Source organism: Coffea arabica, chromosome 10c (genome assembly GCF_036785885.1).
Source record: "Coffea arabica cultivar ET-39 chromosome 10c, Coffea Arabica ET-39 HiFi, whole genome shotgun sequence".
NCBI classification, from domain to species: domain Eukaryota; kingdom Viridiplantae; phylum Streptophyta; class Magnoliopsida; order Gentianales; family Rubiaceae; genus Coffea; species Coffea arabica.
This window is the reverse complement of record NC_092329.1, coordinates 44,253,038-44,267,800: the sequence shown is the minus strand read 5'-3', so window position 1 is coordinate 44,267,800 and position 14,763 is coordinate 44,253,038. Positions and strand designations below refer to the sequence as shown.

The window sequence follows — 14,763 nt, the reverse complement described above, 5'->3', positions numbered from 1 at the left end:
AACAGAAAAAAAGAGAGAGAGAATTAGAGGAATAGGGAAGAGAAAGAACGAAACTCAACTGTAATATTTTTTGAACGAAATGTAACTTAATATAAACTACTTGTAAAATTTTACAATAAAAATGCAATTATTATGTACGAAACCTATATGAATAGTAACAGAATATCATATCTCTATTGTAAAGATGTACAAAAAGTTTATTTAGAGTTACAAAATGTTAAAAAAAATGTTACATTATTTAGGGATGGAACTGTCCCTTCTTCCGTCCTGCCAAGTGTCTATAATCGCACTTTGGGGTGTATTGTGCAACTGCTATAAAAGTTTATGGCGATTTTCTGCATTTAACTCTAAAAATTATTTTTTTTTTAAAATAAAATTTTGAGCTGCGAAACCACTTTTCTTTTGCAGCGAAAGTCTGTTGAGACTTGCGAGTACTGAGGCCATTTTCTCTCGGCAGAGGAGTCTACTGAGACTTGAGACTGTTGAATTGAAGATGGAGGAACTGCAGAAGGCGCTAAATGACGGAAGAAGCTTAACAGTTTCAACTCTCCCAGATAAAGGACGCTGTCTCTTCACCTCCAGACACTTTTCTCCGGGTATCTCTGACTTTCTTTCTCTCTAATCTTCTTCAACTGGAAAAATAGCAGAAAACTAGACATTTTTACTGGCAGTTGAAATTATTATTATTGTTTTCTTTTCCTTTTTTGCGTTTTAACATCTGGGAATTCCTGGGGTTTTTGTTTTGTTTAGGTTAATTTGGTACCATGGTTTACTAGTGTGATAAATTTTGTATTAGGGGAGGTGATAATAAGCCAAGAGCCTTATGTCGCAGTACCAAATAAGAACTCAAATGATTCAAGTTCCAGGTGTGAATGGTGCTTCAGCACTAGGAATCTCAAGAAGTGTTCTGCTTGCCAAGTTGTTTGGTACTGTGGGAGCACATGCCAGGTATATCCTTTTAAATTCATGGTACAAATATTTGTCATTTTGGAATTATATTTTTTAATTTATGCTAGTTTAATCCTGTCTTTTGTTTAGTATTTTCTTTTACGGCTTCTATGGTTGTTCTTCAGCTGTTTATTTAGTATTTTTGCACCCTTTGGATGAGTAAAATTGGAAGAGACAAGATCTAGAGACCGTTGAAGCTTAGGTAAATGAACAGGAGTGTGATGGGCTATGAATCAGAGCCTTTTGTGAATAAAATATTTAATTAATATACTATTTTGGAGTGGTGCATATTTGGAGCTTAAGTATGTCTAAGTTCAAAGGTTTTGCACTACACCCTGTAGGCAATTGTGAAAATCTCCTCAATATTAGGAAAAAAACTCCTGATGATTTACTTGGAACATTGTGAATTGTCTTGGATGAGAGTGGCTTCTTTTGTAGAAATAGCAACAAAAATATAGATTACAAGTCAAAACGAGTAATCAAAAGGGCAGCTACAGTGTTGGGCTCTTCTGCCCTGTCTTAGTAAGGCAAAATAATGCTGCTTTTGCAATTAGACAATGTGATCCAGAGAGGAGATAATAATTTAGACATGATAACAAATGATGTGATACATAATTTCCATAGCGGTTGCTTTTTTCTAATGGTCAAAGCTTTTGTTAATATTTTTTATTTTATCCTCTTACTGGTTAATTTGATTGTGGTATCAACTGCAGAAGACGGATTGGAAACTTCATCGTCTTGAATGCAAAGTGTTGTCTAAAGTTGAAAAGGGGAGGATTAAGTCTCTCACACCTTCCATACGATTAATGGTGAAGCTCTATTTACGAAGAAAGCTGCAAGTTGAGCAGGTGAAGTTTCTACCTCTTGGTATTCACCTCAATTGTTTTAGAAAAGGACTCGATATATGACTATAATTGCACTTGTTCATAGTTGTAAGAGCTTCGTCTCAGTTTTGGGCTTATATCAAGATTCAATACCTTTTATGCTCCCTACTGTGGTTTATATTTGGACTTAATACGCCACCAGAATGCTATTTTTGAGCTGTAGCAATCTTTTGCATGCTGACAATGTTGTCTCCTTTGAACTGATTGTCTGACTCTTGAAGCAGTATATATAGTTCTCAATACAATCCAGCATTTTACTTTCAATTTCTTGATTAACTAGTTGATGCGTGCTGCACTGTGGCTTATTTTTTTCTAGTCCTTTTTTATAAGTCTCACTCACTCACTCACTCTCTCTCCCTCCCCACCCCCAACCCCCCCCCCCCCCCCCCAAAAAAAACAAAAAAGGCAGACACACTTATTTTATGCATCAGTTACATATAACATGGCATCTCTTGAATATTGAGCAAAATCTTTGTTTCACATGTTTCTTGACTTTGCAAAAGGTATTGTTACTGATATTGGTAAGAGAAACTTTAATTTTGTGGAATAATACCGATTCACTTTGTAAATGGTCTCCTTTTCACCATTTGAATAAAATCTAAGCAATTGCATGCTGACAATATGGTCATCTTGAACTGATTGTCTGACATTCGAAGCACTGTAGTTCTCGATTCAATCCAGTATTTTATTTGCAATCTCTTAAATAACTAGTTGATGCATCATGCACTGTGGTTGTGTCATGCACTGTGGCATCTTTTTCTTGTTTTTTGTTGTTTTTGTTTCTTGGTGTTGTGGATTGGTTGAATGGAATTGGTATTAGATATCTGCCTGCAATTGAATGAGTCTCTCTCTCTCTCTCTCTCTCTCTCCCTGTAAATATGCAGACACATGTTTTTAATACATCAGCTAAATATCACGTGGTATCTCTCAAATATTAGAACAGAATCTTTGTTTCACATGTATCCTGACTTTGCAAAAGGTATTGTTATTGAATAAAATCAATTGACTCTGTTAATGATCTCTTGTATTTTCACCATTTCTATGAAAGCTTATTGAATAAAATCAATTGACTTTGTTAATGAACTCTTGTATTTTCACCATTTCTATGAAAGCTGAGTACTTGAACATGAAGGGATAACCTTCAAAAAAATAGATATTTTCGCAGTTGAGAATTATTTGTATAAATCTTTGAAAATTTGCTGATAGGAGTTGAACAGGATTTGATATCCATAACTTTCCAGAGGATCTATTTGTAATTTTTACATCTCAGGTTCACACACAAATACTGTTCAAATATTTTCTGAATATTACTTTCTATTAAAATTATTGTATACATGTTACAGTTGGATGTTCATGATGTCCATAGCTTATAAGGTTCAGATGCATGAGTTGGTGAGATTTTACACCAATGGGCCTTTACAAACTACATGGGGTTTGATTTGAGAAAGACAAATAGTTAAATCTTTTTGAGATGCGTTTTTGCTCGTACCCATCTCAGCCTGAATGTCTTTGGTTTGTTGACTTAGTTCTGAAGAGTTAGAGAAATATGAATAGTTGATCTTTTTGAGATTCATTCCTGCTCATACCCATCCCAACCTGAATCTTTGGTTTGTTCACTTATTTCCAAATATTTTTTGAAATAATCATATCACTCACTGCTCATGTCACAAAACTGGAGGTCGTTCTTGTCTTTCCCATCCTTCCTAGACATGTAGCACCAGCAATAAGGATCGTGCTGCTGCCATTTTGGCTACCAGAGTGACATCCTTGCTCCTTACCATACAAAAACGTGCTGCCATTAGAGGGACTCTCAACTTTCAGATTATTTTCTTGAATAGTCCATTCCTCCTGTTTCCAGCCATGCATTTTTTTTTCACAGCTTTTTGTAGGAACTATGTATAATTTTCCACCTTCACTATGTGATTTTTAACCTTCTTAATCTATTTAAATACTGTTAATGTGCCTTCTAGGTTATAGCAATGACTTCCACAGACAACTACGGCTTGGTGGAGGCTTTGGTCTCTCGTATCCTTCTTTGTTTTAAGTTCAGTTTTCAACTTGACAGCATTAGCTCTTGGCATTTTATTAACACAGACTTATCTATTTTGTTTTGTTCTGCTTCTTCCTTGACAACTTTATACATACATGTCTGAAATCGATGAGAATCAATTGGTTTTATATGCACAAATGGCGAACCTTGTTAGTTTAATTCTCCAATGGCCTGAGGCCGAGATCAACATAAAGGACATTGCAGTAAATTTTTCTAAGGTATCTTCTTTGATCATTTGTCATGAGCAAACTATTTTTCATGCATTTCAAAGACCAGTATCTGAAATATTATCCTGAACAGTAAAAATTTGAATACACGCACTCCTGTACCAGATGTCGTACTTTCTGATTAGAATACACAGAACTACTGTTTCATGGTTTGCTGATTTATGACTAATCTCCCTAACTAAGCAAATTAGAATGGCACAGGATCTTTAATATGCAGCACCGAAACCAGACTAATCAGCAGCTATTTGAATTTACGTAAGGACAATATTTTTTTAAGCAATGGCCAAGTTTGTGGGCCAGCAACATTATAACTCTTAGAATTAGAGACTCTGCTAGATGAATTTTTTTTTTTTTTAAAAACAAAAACTTGTTGCCCCACAGAGTGGGAATTTATTTCTGAGAATTAGCATTGTTTAAGCTGCCCAAGAGAGTTGATGCATTAGATTTTAAGGACAGACAACTTGGAAATCATAGTACCTTGTATCAAACTGAAACTTGCTGTCTAAATTTTGACATACTATGGTTATTATAAATGTACTACTAGTAACTCTGGCAATAAAAGGGCAAATAAATAAGTTATCGATGCAGAGCCTATAGATGAAATTGTGAGATTATTTAGCATAGAACATACTTAAACTGATCCTTCAGAAGAGTACTCAAACTGCATATCTGTTGTTTCAAATTGCTAAATCAATTTTATAAAACCTTGCCAAATGAGCTCATTTGTTTTGGTACTTGAGCTTCTGCTTATCTTCTGATTGTCTCATTATTTTCTGATTATTTCATCTGCCTTTTTGGTACCTTTCTTCTCTTCATCTTGCTTCAATCTGTTTCTCTTAAGTGGATGGGTTTCAGTGAGAGTTTCTTAATATCTTATTCTGAATACAAATGAACTAATTAAGTTCTTTGGAATGAACATAATTTATTAATCAACCTTATAATTTGAGCAGTGTAAGCAACATTCTGTGACTGTCACAATTTTGCTTGGTTGAGAATATGTAAACTTAAAAAGATTCAATCTGATTATTTATTTATTTATGCTAGAAAACCCTTGGTGTCAATGAACTCTTGGCTTTTCAACATGCAGCTTGCTTGCAATGCACACACTATTTGCGATGCTGAACTCAGACCCTTGGCAACTGGATTGTATCCTGTTATTTCTCTTATTAATCACAGGTAACTGATTGAAGTATGTAAATTCTGCTTCAGCACCTCCTCACTTCTGGTCTTTCTTTTGCAGCTGTTTGCCAAATTCTGTTTTAGTATTCGAAGGGAGGTTGGCTGTGGTCCGTGCTGTTGAGCACATACCCAAAGGTACTGAGGTAATATGCGTTAGTTTAGTTTCTTCATTTTAGTTTCATAGAAATGCTTATTGGTTTTACATTGGATGAAACAGAATTAATCTTTTCGTAGGATTCAGATTGGATTTAGAAAGTTTATAGCTTCCTGAGCTGAAGAGTTTTAGAAAATTCACATACCTCACTAGTGGGAATCTGCCGGAAAAAGCTCAGATAGCAACATATAAGGTTTGATGAATCGAGTGTTGCAGATACATGCCCAGTACTAAGATGAACTATGGGAGTTAGAGTGTCACTGTAGATGCATATGGGGTAGTGTTATTAGCCACTATACTGATGGATGTGCTGGTAAAGTTCTATAGATGGCCTAATATTGTATCATTAATGGATTCATGAGCATTTGAAAAGATTCTTGGCCAACATATTCATGGAATAAAATATTTCATGGTGCCAGAGCATCTGGATTTTGACTAGATGGAAAGGTGGAAATCCATGTTGCACCATTCCCTGTAATATCTGAAGAAGATGAAAATTTTATTTCGCAAAATTGCTTATCAAACTTAGCTGGTTCTACTTTATTTGTTTCAATTAGAGCCCTGAAGCACTGTCTCCTAATAGAAAAAGGCATGGTAGGGGAAATTAGTTTGAAAACTTTGTTTAGTCTTATATCCTTTTCTGGGAAAATCACTTTAATAGCTGTCATTAGGAAAACTTGGAACACATTGGATTATAAAGGCCAATATGCTCTTGGATGAGTCAGCAGAATGCTTTTAGGAATTGCTTTCCAATGGAGTCATCAGAATGCTTTAGAGTTGCAGTTAGACTTGACAAAGATTAACCATGTAAAACTTCTACTTTTGGCAAAAGAAGATCGGCTTCACGAGCTAATTTCAAAAGTTATCTCCTTGTCAAAGTAGCTAGTATGATACATAGATTTTATGCTGGATGATCTCTACATAAAAAAGAATGTAGTTTGTGTCCAAAATCCCAGGTCACTATAATACTTATGATGTATCTGAATAACTGCAAGGACATGTTCACTAAAAATTTCTTTTTGATCAATTAGAACCGTCTTCAGAAAAGTACTTGTAGATTGTTACTTCGGTTAGGGATTGATGTCTCTCTTTCCTTTTGGTGTAATGTTTTTTCTGTTACTCTTCTATCATTTATTTGGGATATGAGAGAAAGTATGATTCAAGGAACATTTTTGACTTTGGTCAAAATTTCACGGTTGGTGGCACTCTATTCCTTGATGTTCTTGAAGTGGCATATAAAATCCAAAAATCTTTATTCATGGTTTTCCTAGATCTCAAATCTAAATTTTTTAGGGAGGAAAAATAAAAACTGATATGCTTGCCAAGTGTGCAGTAATGTGTCAAAGAGTTATAGTGTTCTTTAGGCTGTTTTTGTCCTGAGATAGTCCCTCAAAGAATTGGGCTCTGTTTCCTGGACTCGACAGTTTGCTAGGAAGCACCACAGATACCGGTATTGAGTCAGTTTGGATCTGGTCAAAGATGATTGGGGTTACTTTGACTTCCGATTCTATTCAAGCTTTAGCTAATGTGAAGGAAAACTGCTAGGAGAACTGGGTGATGCTAAAAGAGTGGAATCTGGCAATGCTCCGATTGCTTTAGGATATGTATGCTTAATGGGTCTCGTGAGAGTTGATAAGGATTGCCACATGTTATGTGATTGAAGTCTTATAGTCAGCTAAGTTAATATTTGAAGCATTTATCTAGGCTCCTGATATTTGGCTAAAGTAATTAGTATAGCCTTAATTCGAAAAAAAATGAATTGGGTATTTTGCTGAGAAAAAAGAAAAGGAGAAACTGCACAAATAATTATAAACTCCACTATCAAATTAGCAAACATATCTGGAAAGACAGGTAGTGTATATTTATTTAGTCCATCTCTGGACCTGTTACTGACTCTTTGGTGGTGCCACTGTACTTTGATTGCAAAATAACGAGTTCAACACCTACACATGAAACAAACCCGACACTCATACTCGATCCAGGTAAGATAGCTCATGGGGCATTTGGGGAAAATCACTTGAGTTTATTATTCACAGATCCCTTGGCCATGAGTCCGAGAACAGTGCAGTTGATGGAGAACAAGTTTTAAGAAAAACACTTTTGTTTATTTCTAGGTGTAAATGGATTGGTTAAGTGGTCTATTTGCAACTCTCCGACCTCGATTGGTTATACCAGTTAGGAAAAATTGCTAAACATTCCCAATGCTCTTCAACTGGTTCTGGTTTAAGAGGTTAAGCTGCACAGGGTAACCAGACCCTATAAGGTTAATATACATATTCCAAAAATAATATATATAAATATGTAAATAAAGGGAAAATTAAGGCGTGAAATGTTAGTATTGAAAAAAGTATGTTCGCAAAAATTGCACTATAAATTAGCATACATTTTGCCAAAAAAAAAAAAAAGACATGGAATGTTAGTCTTCAGAAAAGTACTCACAAATACTACAGTACCACATAAAAGACATGTCCAAATTAAGGAGAAATTGCAGTTACTGTGGAACAAATCTGCTTTCAGCATCATTGCTACTTGTATTCTACAATTTTAATAAACAACTTCATTCCTAAATATATCATTAATATGAAAATTGCAAAATGATGGAAGTATTCTTCTCCAATATAGATGATAGGTTCTCATGAGTTTAATATTATAGCTCTTGGAATTTCTAAGGTAAAGTAGTAAAAGTAGTAAAGTGTTTGCCGTATTCTAATTTACTCTTCTGATCTTTCTTATAAATAAAGAGGCTTACGTTGTTCCAAATCTATTCTTGAATACAAGACATAGTTCAGTTTAAAGTGATTTTAGACCTATTCAGTACTTGTTTGTGTACTTAAGTTTAACTTTGCATGCATCTGCATGTGTGAAGTAAACTTTATGGAACATTGAGGCAGACCTAACTAGGTAGATAATTGCCTTGTTTGATGGCTATATAGGAATATGAGGTAAATTTTATAAAACAACCTAGATATCCACCCTGTTGCAATTCTATATAGGAATTTGAGAAATCTGCAACTCCAAAGAGGAAGATGCTCTGAACAATAATTTGTCAAACAATAAGTGAAAGATAAGAACCAAAATATGTTGTCAAATCTTTAGTTGTATTAAATCGTAATTAAAGTTTCCTTGCTTTTAATTTTCTGTGTGAACGCTCCATTCTTCCGCCTCTCTCTCTTTCTCTCTCGCACACACATGATACAGGCTAATATATTTCAGCCTTCCAGATACATATTTGATCAATATCTACGGAGCAGTTTGTTTGAGATGAGATTTTATGTTTTTATTTAAATTTATACTTCTAACTATTGAAATTTTGATTCAGTTTGTTTGAGATGAGATTTTATGTTCTTTTTTTTTTTTTAACTTCTCACTATTGAAATTTTGATTCTCTATTTATGGATAACTTGCTTTGCTGGCTCTGAAGGTACTGATAAGCTACATAGAAACTGCAGCAAGCACTATGACTCGTCAAAAGGCCCTCAAGGAACAATACTTTTTTACTTGCACTTGTCCCCGCTGCATTAAAGCGGTATTGAATTTGCCTTTTCCTTCTAAGAATACCTTCGTTTGGAACTACACTTTTTGCTTGAATTCAGCCAATAAGCTGTATAATGTTCAGGGCCAATATGATGATATTAAAGAAAGTGCAATCCTGGAAGGTTATTGCTGCAAGGATAACAGTTGCAGTGGTTTTCTGCTCCGTGACCCTGGTAGATGTGATTGTGGTTAATATTTCTCCACCATTTCTGAAGCCCCTAACCTTGCTCTAGTCTGATGAGCTTTGTCTCGCATAACTTCCAGAAAAAAGGGGATTTGTGTGCCAAGAATGTGGACTGCTTAGAGAGAAGGAAGAAATTAAAGACATTGAATGGGAAGTCAAATATTTGATAGAAAAAGCTTCCATGTGCTCCTCTGGAAGTATCCTTAGAAGTTTTTGGTTAGATTATTGTGCATTGGCAATATGATGCTGTGCTGATAACAGAATTACTGACTTTACATCTGAAAGTCCTTTTCCTTTTTCTCTTATTAAAAGATTGAAGAATGTTTTTCCTAACAAACTCGGTACTTTTGTCGGCCAACAAAGAAGTAGGGGATGGGGGCTGGGAGAGTGAAAGGTCTACCATGATGATACAATGCTTGGGAAGTTTCTTTCAAACATTTGCTGTTCCTTTACTAGATTTAGATAAAATAGATGCTAGTTTGACGTACAAGGCAGTTGAGAAACAACAGTTGGAGCTGTGCCATCCATTCTCGATTAATCTAATGCGGACAAGGGAGACTCTTCTGAAGGTATGGTGCAATGACTTGATCTTTCTAACATGCATCTACATACTTTTTTGAAGTTTGTATCTGTAAACCATAATTGGATGGAGAACCAGCAACTGGGGTTCAATTATTTACTTGGAACTGTAAGTTGTGTCCTTGCTGTACAAATATTGGTCTCATGATATTGGATCCTCGTCCTTGTTTGTTCTCCATCGGAGTATGATTATCACAAGTGAAACACATTAAATCTTTTAGGGGAGAAATATCCTGTTGATTAAATAGTAGTAGATTAATCTTTTACAGATATACATGGAGCTTCAAAATTGGAAAGAGGCTCTAGCATATTGCAGATTTGTTATCCCTATCTATGAGAGTAAGTAGCATCCAGGTAGAATTGTTTACCTCTTGAGTTGGTGGTTTAGTCTTTGTAGTTCCATGAAGGGCTTTGTGAAAGCTAGTGCAGTTCTGCTGATCTTTATATTTAGCATATTGTGTTAATGATCTGTCATTAACAAAAATCATGCATATACCTGAGGTAAATATTACTTTTCAAACTTGTGATAGATTTTCTGATCTTATGAAATTGAAATTACCAAATGGGTCAAGATTAGTTGGATATATTTTCACTTCCGCTTTGGTACTGCATGGAGACATTTAATATGCCATGCATGGTACTCTACATTATGTAAAAAAAAAAAAAAAAAGGAGATATGGGCATGTATATACATTATATGTATATTTGTTTTCACCCGTGTGTAATGTGTATATAGAGATGCATAAATACGTGCAGACAGACTTATGATATTGCAAACTGACACTTCTAGTTTTCAAGACAACCAAAGACTCTTGAAACCTTGCCAGAAGGGATTAAATAGGCAAAATGTAACAGTTATATTATGCTGCCAAATCCAAGGGTCAGTAGTTGATGTTTTGGAGGCTCCCTGAGGCGATTCTAATCTGCTATTTATGCTAATAAGTAAAACAATGAGGAAGACCGAATGTTGCGTTAAAAATGAATTTGGTTTTGAGTATCTTAAAATTTTAGGAATATAATAAAGAGAAGAAATATATGAAGCAAGTGCCTAGCCACAGCTCTTACTGGTTTAACATTTTTTTTTTGGGGGGGCAGTTTGCTGTATTAGTTGATCATAAATTCCTAGTAGGGACTGGTAGGTAGTTTAGAATATGTATGAAGAAAATGAATTGAAAAACCAATTATTCAAATCCATGTCTGCTATCTACCCTTTCAATACTGGTTTTATTGTCAATTCCGTCAGAATACCAGATCAAATCTATCAATAGAAGTGTTTAGAGTTTCCCATGGACTATCTATAATGAAATTCGGTTTAAATATGTATGGACTGATCATAAACTAGAAGGTTAAGAAAAAAAATGAAAAGCTTGAAGTAGAATTATAAAAGACAAAGGGCACCTTCATTTCTCTTTGTATATAAAATTAAGTGGATTTAAAAAAAATATGGATAGTGCTTTATAGTACTCCAGCAGAGAAACGAAATATGGTGATATCTCTGCTTATGAGGAATCAGTTTTATTCATTACAATTCTCAAAGGAAATCTATATCTAACTTCTTTTTATATTTGATTAGTACAAAATTGTTATTAACGCAGAAAAGAATATCAGTTTACTCTTGGTTTCTGTTCAATGATAGAGGAACTTGGGGTCTTTGATCTTTAGAGAGTTGTATTTTGGGGATGGATTAGTTTTAAGTCCTACTTCTCTCCTTTCCTCTTTGGTCCGTAGACTAATGAATTTTTACTGAGACATTTGTCAGCTAAGGACTCATCAGACCAGCTCTAATCCTATTAAGCAAATTCTTTCTTCAAACCCTGTCCCTCTCTTTAAAGTCATTAAACCGAATAGATGTCTCTTCATATTTTGGTATCTTTGACTATATTATCGTTATGCATAATTTATGAAATTAATGACTGAGATCTCCTACTAATAATAGCAGTGGCTGTTGGGCATTAGTTTAGTATATCCTGCACATTGGGAAGTGAAAGGTGAGAGATCAACCACCATGCAATCTGACTTTGAATAGGAAGATTTTGTGGTAAGCAGTAAGTAATTAGAAAGGCGAGGTGTTAATGAAATTATGTTAGTTGTTTGATGTAAGGACAATGAGTGATAAATTATCATTTTAGCTGCAATTTAGCAATAGTCATGGTCCATAATCATGTTGAAATTTGAAGTGAAAGTTGTATTTTGTTTGTGTCTGTTATTTAATTTAATAAAACTTTATTTCCATGAGAATGTATCCATCTCATATGTTAGATCCAAACATTTCCATCAGGTTGTCTACTTAGATTTGTTATTGTACATTCAGCTTTTTGAACAATCTTTTTTTCAAATTTTGTTCTTTATGTTGGGTATGTTTTCTTCTAATGCACCATCCTGTTTCTTTAACAGGAGTATATCCGCGCTTACATCCTTTGGTTGGTTTGCAATATTATACTTGTGGAAAACTTGAATGGTTAGAACTTAACCTTTTGTTTCTTGTTTTTCCATTTAACTTGAAGATCAGTCTGGGTATTTGGTTTCAGGTTTTCATGATAATTCTTGTCACCTAGCCTATTTCTGAATCCCGATGGGCTGTATACTGCATAAGTTCGTTTGCATCCATCATTCCTGTTGCCTGTCCCTGTAATTGATTACGAATGAAACTTTGATGCTGAGTGTATAGGTGAACAATTTCTGGAGTGTAATTTCCTTTAGCAGTAGAGTTGCAAACCTTGTCTATTCTGTCAGTGGTGGCATTTTTAGGAGTGAAGGGAATGAGATGCCTTTTCCTCTGGGTAGGGACCTCAGTTAATGCTACAAATGGCTCCATAATCCAGGGCACACGAGAAGAACACCATAGAGGGGGGTGGGGCTGAGAGAGAGAAAAAGGGAGACAGAGAGACGTATTTGTCCAGCCAGTAGATTTGTAATGTATTTGGTGCTTCAGTGTGTCATAACTTTCCAAACAGATGTCACAAGACAGAGTTAATACTAATTGATCAATATAGAAAGGGTCTAATAATTAGGATGTGGTTACTTTTGAGAGGTTCCCTGGTTCAAGGCTGTAACTGTAAATTAGGCTAGAGTTACTAATGCACTGGGGGATGGACTTGAATGTGTAGAATTGGACACAATATGCATCTATTAAGGAGGTTTAAATTGTGTATGGTTAATGCATTACCCTTAGTTGGATGGAAACCTTAGACAGACAGTAGTTTATTTGTAGTTTTTGACCCTGAATTTAGTTGGACTGATAGCTTACCTCAAGTACATGTAGAATTTATTGTGTCAATCTAGAATTTGATTCTTTAATATGAACAAAGATTCTAAGGTATCTTGAGGTGAGATGTCAAGTATTGTTACAATACATACCCCTATTTTCCTCGTGAAACCTTGATTGGTATCATAATCCTTGCTTGAGCTTCTGCATCTACCAAACATCCTCCTTGAGGGTTGCATATTGCTGTGCCTTCCAATCTCCTTTTTTCCATACATTTGGTTCCCAGCACATTAAACCATCATCCACGGTTGAATAAATCCATTACGCCTTAAGCGGCTTGACAGCCTTGCTGAATGAGCCCGGTTGGTACCATAAGTGACCCATAGCAACAACCGTTACTCTAGTATTTATTACGAGACTTGTTTAATTATGTATCTGGTAAAAGAGTTAACGATTATAGATAACCTTCAAAGCTTATTGTCCTTGATAATGTTTTTTAAGTGCTTTCTCTCTTCTTGTTTCCTTTTCTAAAGACTCGATTTCCAAATAGCATGTCCACCTCCAGCTTAGCTTTACTTACATTTTTCAATTAATTTGACTTTGTTTGACTTGATATTTACAATTTGAAGGTGTAGAAGCTACGAAAATCCAATCTTCTGTCTCATATGTAGGGCCAAGCAATTTCATTACATTTATTATAAAGCCATTTTTCAGAAGGTGCAGTTTCTCGAGAAGAAAGAAATTATTACGGAATCTCTTCGAGTCTTACATATTGGTTTTATTCTTCTGAGAAAAACACCAAAAGAAAAGTAATACCCAGACGGATGCACACACTTGAGCCAAGAATCATTTGCCTTCTAGTAATTTCCAAGCTATTGATAGCTTCTTAGTACAATAGAAATGTATGAGAATTTAGTTTCCACTGTTCTTTTCAATCGCTAGATTTAGAATCTATAGGGAGCTAAAATCTCCAGGAATCTTTTGATTCACACATGAAATTGGGGATCGCTAAGCGCGTTTCCATCTCAGGTTTCTTGGAGAGACTAATGAAGCCATCCAGTCATTAACCAAGGCAGTGGACGTATTGCGAATCACTCATGGAACAAGCACCTCTTTTATGAAGGAACTCCTGATTAAGTTGGAGGAAGCACGTGCTGAGGCATCTTACAGTCTTTCATCCAAGGACGATCAGTGAGATTTTCCCATTCAGATGCGCACCCAAGCAATGTAAGGTGGTGTATATTTCCATGAATATGATGTTGTTATGATAATCTGAAGATCTCTAACCTTGTGCATCAAGTCTTTGGGAGCTCACAACCCCATCCTATGCATGAGAGAGATTTCGAGATTCGAGATTCAGAGATCAGAGATAGATAGGTGGCTACAGAACACCGTTGTATCAAAAGGGAGAACTTTATCAATGTTCTTGTAACTGTTGCATATTGAGATGAATAGGAAATCGAAACAGCTCAAGAGCCCAGGAATATGCTTTGCTTTAGTTCTTCAAATTAGTATGTAGAAAAAGAAGAGTCCTACATAACTTTGGTCAAAACATCAGAGGGATGCTCTCGAATGCAAGAGAAGCGGCAGAGCGATAAAGTTTGCACTAATTTTGATTTTATAGTATACATTGGTCTACTACGGGGTTTTTCATACATCATATTAGCATTATATTGCAACTCATATAAATAAGGAGATTTAAAGAAAATGGGCAGCCGACATAATTAATTATGCTTGCACGATGTTTAAACTCGCTAAACAATTCTAAACCAGTGTTGGAGTTTTAATTATTTCACTATGGAAGAAAATCTATAATAAT

General features: G+C 35.2%; 1 protein-coding gene across 5 annotated transcripts; it reads left to right on the top strand.

Moving 5' to 3' along the window:
* The first annotated feature begins 245 nt into the window (after positions 1-245).
* Positions 246-14,554, top strand: LOC113714918 (histone-lysine N-methyltransferase ASHR1). Of its 5 annotated transcripts, XM_027239060.2 has the most exons (14): positions 252-596; positions 797-948; positions 1,662-1,796; positions 3,803-3,857; positions 3,976-4,100; positions 5,197-5,285; positions 5,350-5,431; positions 8,864-8,968; positions 9,059-9,149; positions 9,241-9,357; positions 9,623-9,729; positions 10,009-10,078; positions 12,134-12,197; positions 13,974-14,554. In XM_027239060.2, exons 1-14 carry the CDS (start codon positions 494-496, stop codon positions 14,137-14,139), a joined length of 1,461 nt encoding a protein of 486 aa, XP_027094861.1. In that variant the 5' UTR covers positions 252-493; the 3' UTR covers positions 14,140-14,554. The 5 variants fall into 5 exon arrangements, with proteins under 5 accessions (XP_071925397.1, XP_027094865.1, XP_027094863.1 ...); XM_072069296.1 differs by lacking the exon at positions 13,974-14,554 and having other exon boundaries at positions 246-596; positions 10,009-10,093; positions 12,134-12,189; XM_027239062.2 differs by lacking the exon at positions 10,009-10,078 and having other exon boundaries at positions 249-596.
* Positions 14,555-14,763: the final 209 nt, after the last annotated feature.

Bases quoted from the DNA above. Each gene is read 5' to 3' on its own strand.
- LOC113714918 (XM_027239060.2), top strand. From the start codon at position 494: ATGGAGGAACTGCAGAAGGCGCTAAATGACGGAAGAAGCTTAACAGTT. The intron at 5,432-8,863 runs GTAATATGCGTT...CTGGCTCTGAAG, and splicing joins ACATACCCAAAGGTACTGAG to GTACTGATAAGCTACATAGA. The intron at 8,969-9,058 runs GTATTGAATTTG...TATAATGTTCAG, and splicing joins GTCCCCGCTGCATTAAAGCG to GGCCAATATGATGATATTAA.